Here is a 16,477-nt window from a genome sequence, read left to right as displayed (position 1 = left end):
TGACCTGGGCTGCGTTCCCCGAAACCTTCTTAGCTCTACGTCGTTCTTAAGTTGTACCGTACCTTATCGTTAATACGTGTTTCCCGAAACGTTCTTAGTTACGTATCCCTTCTGTAAGTCATTCGTTCGGAAGGTTGGTCTGGAGCACTCTTAGCTATACCTTATCCCACTTGACTCCGCTAGGGGCCATGACTGTGATAAAAGCTTATGTATATTGCAGTCTATAAATATCTGTAAAAAATAGTTGAAGTACACTCCGTGTTAAATTAGGCATTTTTTTAAAGAATAAAAAAAATCACATAATTAGAGATCATTACAATGATGGTTGTTAGATTTTAAACTATTAAAAAAACACTTTGGGTTTAGGAGTTGGTGAAACTATGGCAGGCAGCTATACAGCAAATCTTACTATTTCATTTGTGCATTTCAAATCCGTTAAGTCTTTAGTTTATTGGCTATTTTAGCTGCAATAAAACAAATAATGTAAAATCGCATGCCACGGGAGCACATTCATCACAAAATCATAATTGTTGATTTTCCTAAATATTATTAGGCTATTGATGTTAAGTCGACTTTGCATCGAAGTTTTTAATTTGAGGCAGCTGCATATCATATTCTTTATAAACACTCAAAAGAAACTGCTCCACTTGATTATTGCTTGTATAAGGTCAACAAATTTTCCACATTAAAACTAATCAAAGCTAAAATCTAAAACAATCATAATATATATTTATATATCATATAATATATATTTTTATGTTATATTTAAGGTAAACAGACAGGCGCGGCTCCAGAAATGCGTCCATTAAGCGTTATCCGCATTGTAAACGCGCTGTTGCGCATCCAGTGTCCAAGCACATAAACGCGTGAACTAATGAACAACAATTTGTTTTTATACATTTTAAGTGTAATGCCAAGCCAGGTGACATGCACGACCCACCTCATTCCCCTGTGCAACGCATTTATTGGGAACCCCTAATACAAATTATCCTTTAAAGTGAAGGAATAATTGATGCATTGGAGCACTTTATGCATAATACTTTTGGACATTAAGTTGCGGGTTTTGCACGGGTTTGCTATAAAATAAAATATTCAAGGTTTATATTTAGTTGTTTGCAATTTGAAATATTTTTATATTCCCGATAAATGTAACTTGAACTATTTCTGAAATGTTTCTTTAATAAATAACACCGCTCTCTCATAACGCCGCGAAGTACCTATTACATAAAGTGAATAATTGATTGTCGAGCAATCGATATCAACCTATTCAGCACCATCGCCATGGACAGCACCTGGTAACGTCGTACGTAAGAAAGTATACCTTAAGAAACCCGCTAAGGTACAGTTCGGGAAACACCCCTAGAAAAGGTAAACCTGTAGTTAAGGTTTAACTTAAGAGTCTTCGTAGCGCGCTAAGAGTCAACGTTATCGGGAAACGCAGCCCTGTAGGTTACGGTAGCCATTTTAATATACTGTCTATACTGATGAATCAATGATGAGAACATCATGATTCAATTACAAGGTAATTTTCATAGCCAGCCAACTCGATAGATCAAAGTGATAGAATAATAGAGTGATTCAGAAAATTGCTCATTTACAGTTACAGAAAGGTTAAGATCATAAAAAGTCATGATCATAAAAAACTTACCATTATTTGATGGGTTTTGTTAATTTGGATGTCACACTTTTAAATCTGCTTCAGTTCTTCCTGTAGAAGATTGTATTCACTGCAATGGAGAAGACTACAGAGGCAAGCGCTCCATCACTGAGAGTGGACACACCTGCCAACGCTGGGACTCTGAGAAACCCCACAAACATTATTATGCCCCAGCAAAGTAAGAAATGAGTGCATACTAACTTGAAACATAAATAAGATATTGTCTTTTTAGTACAACAGTTTTTGTTATGTAGTTTATCAGAAAAGCACTTGGAGAAGAATTATTGCAGAAACCCTGATGGACAGTCCAGACCCTGGTGCTATACCACAAATCCATCCATACGCTGGGAATTCTGCTCTATTCCTCGATGCAGTAAGCTTCACTCCTGTCATTCTGTAAGCACTGTAACAAATAAACAGTTTATCAATTATTTCTTCATCTTTTTTTTCTTTCAGAGACTGAACCACCAGCATTTGTACCAAAGCACACGTGTGCTACTGGAGATGGAAGTTCCTACAGGGGGATCATTTCTGTGACCGAATCAGGGAAAACGTGCCAGAGCTGGGAATCTCAAACACCTCACGTGCATTTCATGACTCCAGACATCTTCCCATGCAAGTAAGCAACAGTGAGAGAATTTTTAATTACTGGTTTTGAGAGGAAAGCCACAATATGGCACAATTATAAAGGTGTAGATGGAGGATACTGCCACTGCTATAAGAATTCGGTCTAAAGGAACTCACAAAACATAACTTTGATGATGCAACAATGACGTAATGAAATAGAGTTCTATAACTGTTATATATAATGTAAGCCATTATGTTCTGCATGTGGCACCGTTCAGAACTGTTAAGAGCAAAATCTGCAGGACGGAGCAGGGTTGGAGACCCCTGATCTATGCACGTGAACAAAATAAAACTGTGCTAATGACGTTTGGATATTAAAACATCTTATCTGGTGTGCTTTTAAGAAACTAATTTGCTTCGGGAATGAACTTTGTCATTATTTACTCACCTTTACAGGAATGTTGATATCTTTCTGTAGAACAAAAGGAGGCATTAAGGTAGCGTGCACACCAAAGTGGCCCGCATACGTTTTCAATTGTTTTCAATGGAAGCGGAGTGCGGGATAAACATCACAACAACCAACCGGCACATTGTTAAATGATTGATAAACAAAGCAGAAGTATCACAGCAACCAAAGCACTCATCTGTAAAAAAAAAACTGACAAGCGTCTACAGTTGGTGTCGTCCACCTGCTGTTTTCAGCCACGTTTAAATGCTTTGGTGTGCACACGCCCTTAGAAAGTAAAGCATGGTTTTGTGTGAACAATTTTTTGAATGTTTTAAAATAATTACATTTCAGAGGTCTTCGAGGGAACTACTGCAGGAACCCGGATGGTAAAAAAGACCCCTGGTGTCACACCACAGATCCGGAAACCCCTTGGGAATTTTGTAATGTGCCCAGATGTGAGGATCAACCCAAACCTGTTCTGTACTGAAAGAATTAAGTAGTTCAAAATTGTTACATAACATCAAACTCTTGTACAAATTAATACTTTTTTAAAGTATGAGAAAGTGTTTATTTGGAATTTTCATTAGCTTAATCTCTAAATGTATAATTGAGAAACTCAGATGCAAAAGCCCCTAAACACCACCTCTGTCAAAAATGTAATGATATTAACCAACATGTTTTTGACACCTATATTCATAATTTTTCCCTAAAATCTACTTAATCCCACCCTCAGGTCATTGAGAAAAATTACAAAATTGACTTAATGCATCAAATATAAATATACTGATGTGATTGGACCTTTGTGTGACTAAAGAAATCCTGAACAGTGATAAAAATGCTTACAGTAAAGGTTGTCTTACCAAATTTAACATCATTGGCATTGAAATGCTTATTTGTAATGACTTGTAAGAGACGGAAGCAAACGCAGGTGTAAAATGAAACAATGTTTATTAAATATAAACAAAGAGAGAGTATTCAATGTCAATGCGGAAGTAATCCAGTCCGGTGTTGTTGCTGGCAATGGTGACGATGACTACGGTGGAAGTTGGTGTTTTGAGTGCGACGTTGGTGGAGTGGTGAGCAGTGGTGAAATCCAGACTGACACGGAACATCCACACGAAGACGACGACGACAATACACATCCAAACTGAAACACGTAATCCAATGCACACGGAACAACCAAGCAACACGGAGACTGAGCAAACAATAGAATCTGGCAGGGAACAGAAAGTCAGGTGAGTATATATGGAGATGATGTAATGATGAACAGCTGGAGCGAGACAATCAACACACAGGTGACAGGGATTGCTCTAACGAGCACATGGCAGGGTAAGTGAACAACACACACATACAAACATGACACGGAGGAAAACAATGGATTTTCCTACCGTGACATTATTGTTATACTCATGAAACAAAAACTAGCATATACAGATTCAAAGGCAGTAAATACTCCCCCACGGATTTATTGTATATGATGACTTTGTACCTGTGGATATGGTGAGATGAGAAACATTTTTAAGTAATGTTTTTTTTTTAAATCCATGGGGCTGTCTGAGTGCAGAAATGGCACATTTGTAAATTCTTTATCTCCTGTTTGTTACAAATAAAGTATTTTTAGAGCACAAACCTTTTCTTGCATATTTGCAAATTATTTTATGAGATTACAATGATTATGTAGGAAATCAATACATTTATTAACATTCAATAAATAATACAGGCAAAAATATGTAAATTTTTTATCACTTAAAATGTATGTAATTCTATTTCAGGGTTGTAACTACACTCTAAGAAAGGATGTGTTAATTTTAACACATTGTTCTGTGTTAAACTATTTAACACACTATGTGTTATTTTAACACATTGTGTGTCATTTCGTGTAGATTGTGAGCTCAAATAAATGAAATGGACAACACAAGATGTGTTAAAACAACACAAAGTGTGTTATTCCAAAAATAACACAGAGATGTGTTAAGTTAACCCTTATGTGTTGTTGGGGATGTTTTCATCCACTAGAGGGTTTTTTTTACTCTTAATTTGGCCACAACTTTTTCTCTGTTTTATCAAATTGAATGATTTTTGGTGACAAATCTTATATTTACATATATTTTAAGAAAATGCTTTGATATTTTTTAAAAACTCAACAATATACCGTGGGCAAATTTACTACCCTTTCGTGTTGTTAGTGGATGAAAACATCCTCTAAATTCAACGGCTGTAAAAATTTATCAGATGAATATTTTTTCCAATTTTTTTTTCATAAATCTGTTAATCAACCTCAGTACTGATCAAAACTACCAAAATTCCATGATTTTAACACTTTAATTGCCAAGTCTTTAAGGTGTGTCACTGATTTGGGGAAAACACACACACAAAATGACCGATTTTCAATATAAAAAGTGATTGTAAACTGCATTTTTGTTGACCTTTTTCACAGTCTTGGGCATGCCAAAGATTGGTAAAAACATTGGCTTTGAAACATTTTTAGTTTTTGTGTAGCATCAGTTTTAATTGTTTTCTCCCTCATTTATTGTTAGTGGCTGTTTTTGCCCCATTGACTTCCATTATAACCACATTTTTTGATTGAAGAGCTATGACACCATTTTATCATGCATTTTTGAATGTTGGTGTTTTTTCCTTTTGCTAAGAGGTCAAATTTGTAATTTTTACAGTTTATCACCATGTGGCACTATTAACCCTTTAGTAGCCCTGTGCAAAAACAAAGCTTAATTTCTGGCTTGTACATTGAGTTATATGGAGTATAACTCCATAATAAAAGAATATTATTTTGTGTGTATGTGTGTGTGTGTGTGTGTGTGTGTGTGTGTGTGTGTGTGTGCGTGTGTGCGCGTGTGTGCGTGTGTGCGTGTGTGTGTGTGTGTGTGTACCTGGTAATTATCACGTTGTGGGGACCAATTGATCTCCCCACAAAGATAGGAATACCAGTATTTTTGTGATCTTGTGGGGACATTTTGACGTCCCCATGAGGAAACAAGCTTATAAATCAAACAAAATGATGTTTCTTGAAAATGTGAAGTAGCAGAAAGGTTTCTGTGATGGTTGGTGTTAGGAATGGGGTAGGTTAGGGGAATAGAATATACAGTTTGTATGGTATAAAATGCATTACGTCTATGGAACGTCCCCACAAAACATGGAAACCAGAATGTGTGCGTGTGTGCGTGTGTGTGTGTGTGTGTGTGTGTGCGTGTGTGTGTGTGTGTGTGTGTGCGTGCGTGCGTATGTGTGTGTGTATGTGCATGAAAAAAAGATATTCTGTAAAAATCTTCTCTGCATTAGACATCAGATTTATGAACATCATTATTATGAACACATAAGTGTTTAGTCATTCCAACAGGACTTGCAGAATATCACTTGGTGCTCTCTGCAAGTTTGTCTGAAGGGACAGCAACTCATGCACGAGGGAGGTGGAAAGCTGTTTAGGAGAAGGCTTTCTTAGAAGACCTGGGAAAATCTCTGCAGCAATATTGAGGAGAGAGCATCACCCTCGCACACCAGTTGCTGCACTTGTGAGAGAGATTCAGTCTACTGTAGCTGTCTCTCCAGACACAAATCCACAGACACCAGCAGGCACCAGCAGCTCAGGAGTGAAGAGGGGAACATGCAGTTGGTGCAAAGAACAAACATGTGTTCATAATATATGATGTTCATAAATCCGATGCAGAGAAGATTTTTACAGAATATCTTTTTTGCACACACAAGCACACACGCACGCACGCACGCACGCACGCACGCACGCACGCACGCACGCACGCACGCACGCACGCACGCACGCACGCACGCACGCGCACGCACACGCACACACACACACACACACACACACACACACACACACACACACACACACACACACACACACACACACACACACACACACAAATATTATTTTATTATGGAGTTATACTCCATAAAACACAATGTACAAGCCAGAAATTAATCTTTGTTTTTGCACAGGGCTACTAAAGGGTTAATAGGGCCACATGGTGATCAACAGTAAAAATGACTAATTTGGCTTCTTAGCAAAAGGAAAAAACACCAACATTTAAAAATGCATGATAAAAAGGTGTCATAGCTCTGCAATCAAAAAATGTGGCTATAATGGAAGTCAATGGGGCAAAAACAGCCACTAACAATACATGAGGGAGAAAAAAATTAAAACTGATGCTACACATAAACTAAAAATGCTTCAAAGCCAATGTTTTTACCAATCTTTGGCATGCCCAAGACCGTGAAAAAGGTTTTAAAAAATCCAGTTTACAATCACTTTTTATATTGAAAATCAGTCATTTTGTGTGTGTTTTTTCCCCAAATCAGTGACACACCTTATAAACTTGGCAATTAAAGGGTTAAAATCATGGAATTTTTGTGAAGATTTGGTAGTTTTGATCAGTACTGAGGTTGATTAACAGATTTATGTAAAAAAAAATGGAAAAATATTCATCTGATACATTTTTATAGCCGTGAACAACACGAAAGGTAGTAAATTTGAACAATGCACAAGGGTTAACTAGACACAAGATGTGTTATTACACATTCATTTTAAGAGTGTAGAAATGTTGTTGTCCCTATAGTTTTTCAAAGAAACATTAGGAAATAGTTGCCCTTAAAGGCAACCTAGAGTCACCCGTAACTCTATTTGTTTTTTCTATATGTATAGCCTTGAGTTCAATTTTATTAAACAAATAGCTTAATATTACGTAAAGCCAAATAAAGTATCTAAACAAATATCTAGTTCTGATAAATCACATGATCAGAAACAGTAATGGTGGGTTCAGTAAATATTGACTGACAAACATAAAAGTCCAGGTATTGATAAAAAAAAACTGTATAACATCATGTGTGCTTTTGGGTCCATGTCAGGTCCGCACTCCAGACAGGTAACGCCGATGCATTGTGTGAATGTACTGTATCATAAAGGGCAATCTTTTTCCGTGCCCCGCACACCAGCCATACCACATGACCGTAAGTTAAGAGAAATTTTTTCGAGGAGAGGAGATTTGCATTTTTTATTAAAGATTATATCAAAAAATAATAAAGCTCACAAATATGTCGAAAAAAATCCAAAGAGAATTACAGTTTTTCATTTCAATTTCATTGTGATTTTAACCTCTTAGTAGATAATTACCTTTTTCCCTGCCATTAACAGGGTATCTTATCAATTAAAGTGCATATGTTCTACACCAGGGGTGTCCAATACGTCGCAAAGGCAATGCCGGTATAGCGCGCATAAGTTAACTGTGTATGCTCATGCTGCTCCATGCCTCCACGAGCTTCAAAAAACCGAGCGCGAAATTGACATGGCACCTCGCCAGAAATGAAACGCGTCCATTCTATGCGGACGGCAGGAGCTGTGATTGGTCAGCTAAAACCCCTCCCATCAGGTTAAAAAAATCTGTTTTGCATTCCTTCATAGGCATTTCTGCTTGTGACGGTAAGAACAAAGATGGGCCAAGTTGAGAAGTTGCTCTCAAATCATGCACAACAAGCTGCTGCTTCTTTTTCGTTTGTGGGTTTACTGCCCAAGCTGCTTCTTAATTGGCTGTTGCACTGCTACTGCGGGTTACACACTTAGATACTGCCTACTAGTGGCTGCATGTGTAATTGCAAGTTATCACAGACAACAAAGTATATATGCAGAAGTACTGTATATATGAAAGCCAATGTGTAGCCATTGCGTAGCCAACTGCGTCAAGGCTGCGCCGTAGAACCTACGCACAACTAGTAACGCTTTCCTTCCAAAGACAATTTTTTACAGCAAACCATATTTTCGCTATTATCCAGTAGGTGGCACTCTTACCCAACTTAGCATATACAGATTCAAAAGCAGTAAATACTCTGTGAATGTTTTGATCATCGTTCCAAATCTTATCTCCAACAAAAGTTCTTTACAAAAATGCAGTTAAAAAATAAATTACAAAGAGACATAATAAAAATAAACAGATTTCTAATAATTTAAATCTGTAGCAATGCAAATCCAAATCAGTTATTAAACCATGTAAACAATTTTTTAATGAAGCAAAAAAGGCACTCTAAATTTTGCTGCATTATTTTTAACCTAATGCTGGGTAAATATTACACAAAACACATGTTGGGTTGTTGTTAACTCAACCATGAAGTGAAACAACCCACCATTGCATTGAAACAACCCAGCATAGGTTTATATAATAACCCAACAATGTTTTGATCATCGTTCCAAATCTGATATCTAACAAAAGTCATTTAGAAAAATGCAATTATCTCAGCCTTTTGGTCATAATTTTGTCTTTTTAAAAAAACCTTCACATATTTGAGAGGTTATAAAAAGTAAAGGAAGAAATAAAGGTATGATGTTTTTTTGTTTCAAAACATTTAAAATATTGAATGTTCATATGTAAAAAATAACATTTTCTGGAAGGCATTCAACTTGTGAAAATCATAATAAATGCTGGCGATGGCTGGCCACTTTTTGAAAAAATGACGGCACAAAAGAGTTAACTTAAACTTGTTGATGTGATGCTGTTCATTGAAATCAGAACCAATAACGGTGGGTTCAGAACAAAGTACAGGACAAACATAATAAGACATGATGAATGTCCTTGTCAGGATAATGATTGATAGATGACTGCACTGTGATGTTTGTTGTACTCACGTTTAAAAGATTCAGAACCTCAGACTCTGCTCAAGTTTGCTCATCAAAGCTCTAAAATGGAGATTCAGAAAGCAGCTCTTTTATTTGGTCTTTTCTTCTTCTCAGGTAAGCCAATGAAGTGTTATTCAGAAATGTTTCTGCTAACTTCATACCGCTATAAATTAAATAAATAGAAATTTGATTAAATTATTGCTTTTGATACTTACAGTATGTTATCTGGATGTGATCAATATGATGAATTCTGTTATCTCTAGTTTTCTTTAGGGAGTGCATTCAAAGTGAAAATACAATAGGTTTTTTTAATATGGCAATGATGTGCTCATCCTTAATCCTATCACATTCTTCTGAATGTGGAAGTTTTGTTGATGTACATTTGTCTGGTTTAATCCTGTGTATCCAGCACTGTAGTAAATTGTACAAAAAGGCAATTTATTTATTTAATTATGAAAATCCCATTGAGGTACATTAACTCTGCTACAATGGAGTCCTGGTTAAGATAGGAAGCACAAGACAAAAATTACAAAGAGACACAGTAAGAAAAAACTGATTTTTAATTATTTAAATCTATAGCAGTGTTTCTCAAACTTTTTCAGCCCAAGGACCACTTTATCTTCCAATTTTTTCCGAGGACCACCTAACAAAATCTCACTCTAACACGCCCCCCCAAAAAACAACATAATAGGAAGGATAAGCTAAATTTAAGTTTAATATGCAACTGTTTTAAACACAAATGCAATGCCATGTTCAGAAATTATTATATGAATTTATTTCATTTAAAAGTAAATGTGAAATGAGTGGCAGCTTAATATGAACAACAAACTGCACATGTGGAAAAAAAAACCAATTAAACATACTGTAACAGCCTAGGTTCCACTTAATGTCATTCCAAAGAGCCAATAGTTTAAAACTGAGGTGGTGGGTATATGAAGTCTATGGTTGTAACTATAAAATGCTGAAAAAAAATTTTCCCCTTAATGTCCAAAATCACTGAAATTACAGGAATTTTACACATGAAACAAAAACTAGTACATTACAAAACAAACAGATCTGTGGATTTTAGCTGCTTTCAGTTGATGCTTGATCCTTCTTTTGACTCTTCTTTGGTTTAGTCACCGATCCATTTTTACGTTATTAAAACAGAATGGCAAGAACTGATATCCAGGGACGTGCACAGGAATTTTTAGGGGCAGTTGCTCTGTCCTAAAAAAGGGCACCCCCCTGAAAAAAAACTTATGGCCTATATGAAGGAGAGTAACAGGGTCTTTATTAAAATCAGCAAACATGTTTGCCTAATGCCTACAAAAAAATAGTAGCCTAGGCTGCTTGTCTGCAAGCTATGATAGCTAGCTGCTATCTGTCTGATTATTTAGGCTAACGTGGCAAACTCAGCCTGGATTAATGAAAATTTTAACAGAGGTGGAAAGAGTAGCCAAAAACTTTACTTAAGTAAAAGTACAACTAAGTAAAGAAATAATTATTCAAGTAGAAGTAAAAAGTATGCAATGAAAATAATACTCAAGTAGCGAGTTACTAGTTACTCATGAAAAAATAAATCTAGGTATACATACATGCACGCGCACACACACTCACAATACAGTGCCCTCCATAAGTATCAGAACAGTAAAGACAACATTTTTCTTTTTGCTGTGGAGACCAGATATTGGTAAGATAAATATCAGTGTGGCAGAAGTTTAGAATGTCACATTTTATTAATCTTTGAGTTTCAACACATACATGCTTTAAAAACAAAGAACAACAGCATTAAATGCTGATTTATGTGTGTTGTACCCAAATGCACATACGTGAATCAAACTGATCCTACACTGATCCTACACATTTTATGCTTTTCATGTGTAAACAATCAGGACACAGCTCAGTGCCCATTAAAAAAAATAATGTGACAGATTCTGTACCTTTGTATAATGTTCATCTTTTAATGTTTAGACATTTCTTGACTCCACAGCAAACAGAGCAATATGAAGGGCACTTATACATTATGTGTAAAACTGCAACATACACAAACAGTACAGAAAAAAAGAATACAAACACAGAATAGACATGCATTACAAATTAACTCTAGTCTCAATGTTGATGTAGCTTATAGCTGAAATATCAGACAAGTAAACTGACGAAGAGTTTTGCATTCATTATGTATAAAGTTAGAATCTCCTAAGATGGTCTGAGGACATTGACAGTTTACACTTACACAAACTGATTTTACACAAAACTTACACAAAACTCATGTTTTCTTATGTTGACATGTCACGTGTGTTTTGTGAGAATCACTTACATCATACAGTACAGTATACAGCGAATCAGACGTCAATCATCGATGGATTTTCTTCAGTCTGTGCTACAATGCTTCTGGAGGCTGCGCGCGTTTACTGTGTTTGACGACAAACAGGTCGCGGGTATGTAATGGCGGGTACATGTGTGAAGTTTTGCTTTTAGTTAAAAGATTGGTAAATTCATATCCACGTCACCCAAAACTGTTTATATTCTGCGTGTTTCTACGAGTAAAACAGGATCAAACGATTCCGTTTTAGCAGCGATCTGAACAATTCATTCAGACTGATTCGTGAACCAATTCAAAACTTTTGCCCATTTGCTTTGTAAAGAATCGATTCAAAAGACTCATTTATTTGCAACACTTTGTAAGGAATCGACTCAAACAAGTCATCAATTTGCGAATGCCCCAGAAACACGAGACAGCAATTTAAAAATAAAATATAAATTTCGTAATTAATTAAAATACAGTAACAAAGGAACGCTGCGCAATGTAAACTATAACTAAAATTTCCACCTCGGAAGGGCAACTTGAGTCGAGAAGGGCATATGGGCAGTTGCCCGTGCAACCTGAGCAACCCCCCTGTGCACGTCCCTGCTGATATCACAGTTTCACAAGTGCATTAAAAATCTACTTAAATAAGTGACAATTGTATAAACATTTGCCTACTTTAGGTCATCTTTTGGCAGACCACTGGGGGGGTTTGACCACACTTTGAGAATTACTGATCTATAGCAATGCAAATCCTAATCAGTTATTAAACCATGTAAAGAAATTTTTAGTGACGCAAAAATGCACTTTAAATTTTGCTGTTATTTTTAACCTAATGCTGGGTAAATATTACACAAAACACATGTTGTGTTGTTGTTAACTCAACCATGAGTTGAAACAACCCACCATTGCATTGAAACAACCCAGCATAGGTTTATTTAATAACCCAACATGTGTTCTGTCCGATATTTACCCAGCATTGATCAACGGAAGGCACGCCTTAACGCGAGGCTCAGCAGGCGGCTTAAACGTGAGAAAACTATTTTAAAAAGGCGCTTCTCACTGCCATAAATGCATTCGCTGTGATCGACCCCTGACTGTCAGTTTGATCTCATGATCAAAATAAGGCAGAAAAATGTCTTTTGCTTATTTGCTGGAGTTTGTTTCCTGTGATGTCACACCCTTCTGTTCTTGTTCTAGCTGCAGAAGATTGTATGCACTGCAGTGGAGAAGACTACAGAGGCAAGATCAACATCACTACAAATGGATACACCTGCCAACGTTGGGACTCTCAGACACCACACAAACACGATTTTGTCCTTTCAATGTGAGAAATTACCACCACTTATTCACTTACTGTAATTTTCATGAGAAATTGTTCACTTAGTTCAAGTTAACAAAATGTGTGTTTTTGTAGTTTACCTGTAAAACATTTGGAGGAGAACTACTGCAGGAACCCTGATGGATCGTCCAGGCCCTGGTGCTATACAACAAATCAGTCAAAACGCTGGGAATATTGCTCTATTCCTCAATGCAGTAAGCTTCACTCCTGTCTGAAAATCATTGTGTCAAATAATCGGTTCAACAATTATTGGTCATCTTTGTCTTGTAGCAACTACACCACCAACAATTGTATCAGAGCTCACCTGTACTACTGGAGATGGAGGCTCCTACAGGGGTACAATTTCTGTGACTAAATCAGGAAAAACCTGCCAGAAATGGACATCTCAAACACCTCACAAGCATTGCAGTACTCCAGAGAAATACCCATGCAAGTAAGCATCAATGCAACAGTATGAAGATGCTGAGATAAATATTTAATTTGCATTTTAGAAATTTAGATAATATTCACCAACTCTATCAAGCTCTCCTACCATAAATCAAAACAAGAAACATTAAATTCCAGAGGTCTTGAAAAGAACTACTGCAGGAATCCTGGTACTAGGAAAGCGCCCTGGTGTTACACCACAGACCGTAAAACCCTCTGGGAATACTGCAATGTACCCAATTGTGAAGATCCTTCAAGACCTGGTCTGTACTGAAGTAGTCATTACATGGCTCCAACCTATTAAATAAAATGTAGATTCAATGATGCTGAATATGTTGTAAACTTTGCAGCCAGCCAACACAAATGACAAAAGTAAGGTTTAAGAATTCATTGATGACAATTAAATAGTTGAGAGTAATCAGAGAAATTTTAAAATACAACTACGGTACATTCACACGGGTCGTAAGTCATTATGGGTGACGCCATGCGGTTTTTTTTGTCACGTTTCTTAACTTTTCAAGCGCCAACATATGTGCGCCTTGGCCACGCTTCAGACATGCCTTCCGTCAAGATTTAACACTTAAGTCCCATGTGAATTTACCGTTACAGAGACGTTAAGATCTATAGAAACACTTGTGTTGAAATCTTAAAAAAACAAGACATAAAAATCATCATGTTTATTTAATGAGATTTGTTTCCTGTGATGTCATACTTTTGAATTGCATCGAAAGATTGTATGCACTGTACTGGAGAAGACTACAGAGGCAAGATCTCCATCACTGAGAGTGGATACACCTGCCAGCGCTGGGACTCTCAGACACCACAACAACATGATTTTGTCCATTCAATGTGAGAAATTATCACTTATTCACTTACTGTAATTTTCATGAGAAATTTACTTAGTTCAAGTAAACAAAAAAATATTTTTGTAGTTTACCTTTAAAACATTTAGATGAGAACTACTGCAGGAACCCTGATGGACAGCCCTGGCCCTGGTGCTATACAACAAATCCATCCAAAGAGTGGGAATATTGCTCTATTCCTCGATGCAGTAAGCTTCAGTCCTGTCTGAAAATCACTGTCTCAAATAATCGGTTCAACAATTATTGGTCATCTTTGTCTTGTAGCAACTACACCACCAACAACTGTACCAGAGCTCACCTGTACTACTGGAGATGGAGGCTCCTACAGGGGCACAATTTCTGTGACTAAAACAGGAAAAACCTGCCAGAAATGGACATCGCAAACACCTCACGAGCATTCCAAAACTCCAGAGAAATACCCATGCAAGTAAGCATCAATGCAACACTTTAAATAAACCGGTGCTGAGGGTCATTATTTACTTCCTTAAATTGTTGGGAATATTGATATTTTTAGTTGAACACAAAAGACATTTTAATAACACAATAATTCCCGGAGACCATCTCTATCAGGCTTTCTTTTTAAAAAGAAAAAATTTGGTTCCGGGAGGACATGAAACCAGATGAGAATAAATTATTTTCAGTTTCGTGTAAACTCTTTCTTTAACATTATGAATCATTCAATTCCAGAGGTCTTGATGAGAATTACTGCAGGAATCCTAATAATGATAAAGCGCCATGGTGTTACACCACAGACCCTGAAACCCACCGGGAATACTGCAATGTGCCCAATTGTAGAGGTCAACCTCAATCTGGTCTGTACTGAATAAGCCATTACATAAATTAAACCTATTGTACATTTTTTTTGTTATGTGGAACTGATAAAATATGTAACATGCATTAAGATGATAATATAGCTCTGTGATATACATAAGATGCACACTCCCATCAAAAGGTCTAAAATGTGGACAATCTGCAATAAAACCTAAACGTTGCTTTGGAAGGCGAGTTGTTGGGGGATGCGTTTCCGAGCAACACTCCTGGCCTTGGCAGATCAGTCTTAGAATCAGGTACACAAACTTTCCAATTGTGCATTACTGTTTATGTACCTGTGATCTGACCCTTACCTCCTAAATAAAATGACCGTATAGGTTTTTTTTGTGCACGACGTACAGTTGCGTTTTTAAGTTACAACATAAAAACGTCAGCATCGTATTGTGTGTGATATTAAATTGCATGTGACAGTCACCACCAAGCGAAATGCGTTAATATGTAATATGTGAACATGGTCCCTTACCTTTCATTTTTACAATATTTAATTTGCAAAGCTTTACATTCATGTACTTGTCAGATGCTATAGATAAGTGATTTACAGAGGACTTAAAGGGATAGTTCACTCAAAATTAAAATTTTGTTTCTTCATTTATACTCCCACTCATGTTGTTCAAAACCTGTATGAATGTCTTTATTCTGAACACAAAATAACACAGTTGACAGTACACGACTTCCATAGTAGGAGAAAGAAATACTATACACCCTTTTACTGTCTTTTACTGTACACAGTGATGACGTGGCAATGAATGCGCTCACAGTTTGGCAACGGAAGTATGGCAAGAATCAGCAGTGAAGCAGAGAAGTTATTTTAAAAAGTTGACTTATCAACTTTATCAACACAGCTACCAGATCCGTGTACTATAGTGGAATGGATAGAAGACGTTAGCAGATGACCAAATATAAAGGGGCCAGATACATATATACGTATATTAGTATATTATATTAGTGCAACCAAACGCAACAACCAGACATTTTGATGCTGGGAAACTGTTTTAATAAACTTTCTGAGTTGCCTACACATGTGGAATAACACCACTTCTGTTGCCAAAATGTGCGCGCAGGCTATTTAATCACGTGGGCTGTAAAGTGCTCTATGGAAGTCAATGGGTACCATTAACAGTGTTCTTACCATCATTTATCAAAATATCTTCTTTTGTGTTTAACAGAATAAATGAGGGTGAGTAAATAAATGAACAGAATATTTGTTTTTGGGTGAACTATTCCTAAAGGTTTACTTTTTATCTGTGTACACTGTACAGCATGTGCGATTGAGCCTATGATCAGATAAAATGACACAAAATTTAATAAAAAAAACCTGTGGGTCGTATTTCAGACAAACAGCCTAAATGGTCGCATGACTTGGAGGATTGGTTGGCTCCTGAGGCTATGTTTACACGTGGGCGGCTATTTTCATAAATG

At 36.7% G+C, this 16,477-nt stretch overlaps 1 protein-coding gene across 2 annotated transcripts in view; it reads left to right on the top strand.

Moving 5' to 3' along the window:
* LOC129429024 (apolipoprotein(a)) overlaps positions 1–16,477 on the top strand; it is a 211,124-nt gene that overhangs the window by 77,037 nt on the left and 117,610 nt on the right. For both annotated transcript variants that reach the window (XM_073856325.1, XM_073856326.1), the window contains exons 25-30: positions 13,209–13,371; positions 13,503–13,627; positions 14,096–14,213; positions 14,297–14,415; positions 14,492–14,654; positions 14,915–15,039. In XM_073856325.1, coding sequence (XP_073712426.1) covers positions 13,209–13,371; positions 13,503–13,627; positions 14,096–14,213; positions 14,297–14,415; positions 14,492–14,654; positions 14,915–15,039 — 813 coding nt within the window. The remainder of the gene's footprint in view (positions 1–13,208; positions 13,372–13,502; positions 13,628–14,095; positions 14,214–14,296; positions 14,416–14,491; positions 14,655–14,914; positions 15,040–16,477) is intronic.

Source organism: Misgurnus anguillicaudatus, chromosome 18, assembly GCF_027580225.2.
Source record: "Misgurnus anguillicaudatus chromosome 18, ASM2758022v2, whole genome shotgun sequence".
In the NCBI taxonomy this organism is placed as follows: domain Eukaryota; kingdom Metazoa; phylum Chordata; class Actinopteri; order Cypriniformes; family Cobitidae; genus Misgurnus; species Misgurnus anguillicaudatus.
The sequence above is the reverse complement of the archived record's forward strand: the minus strand, read 5'-3'. Positions and strand labels throughout refer to the sequence as shown.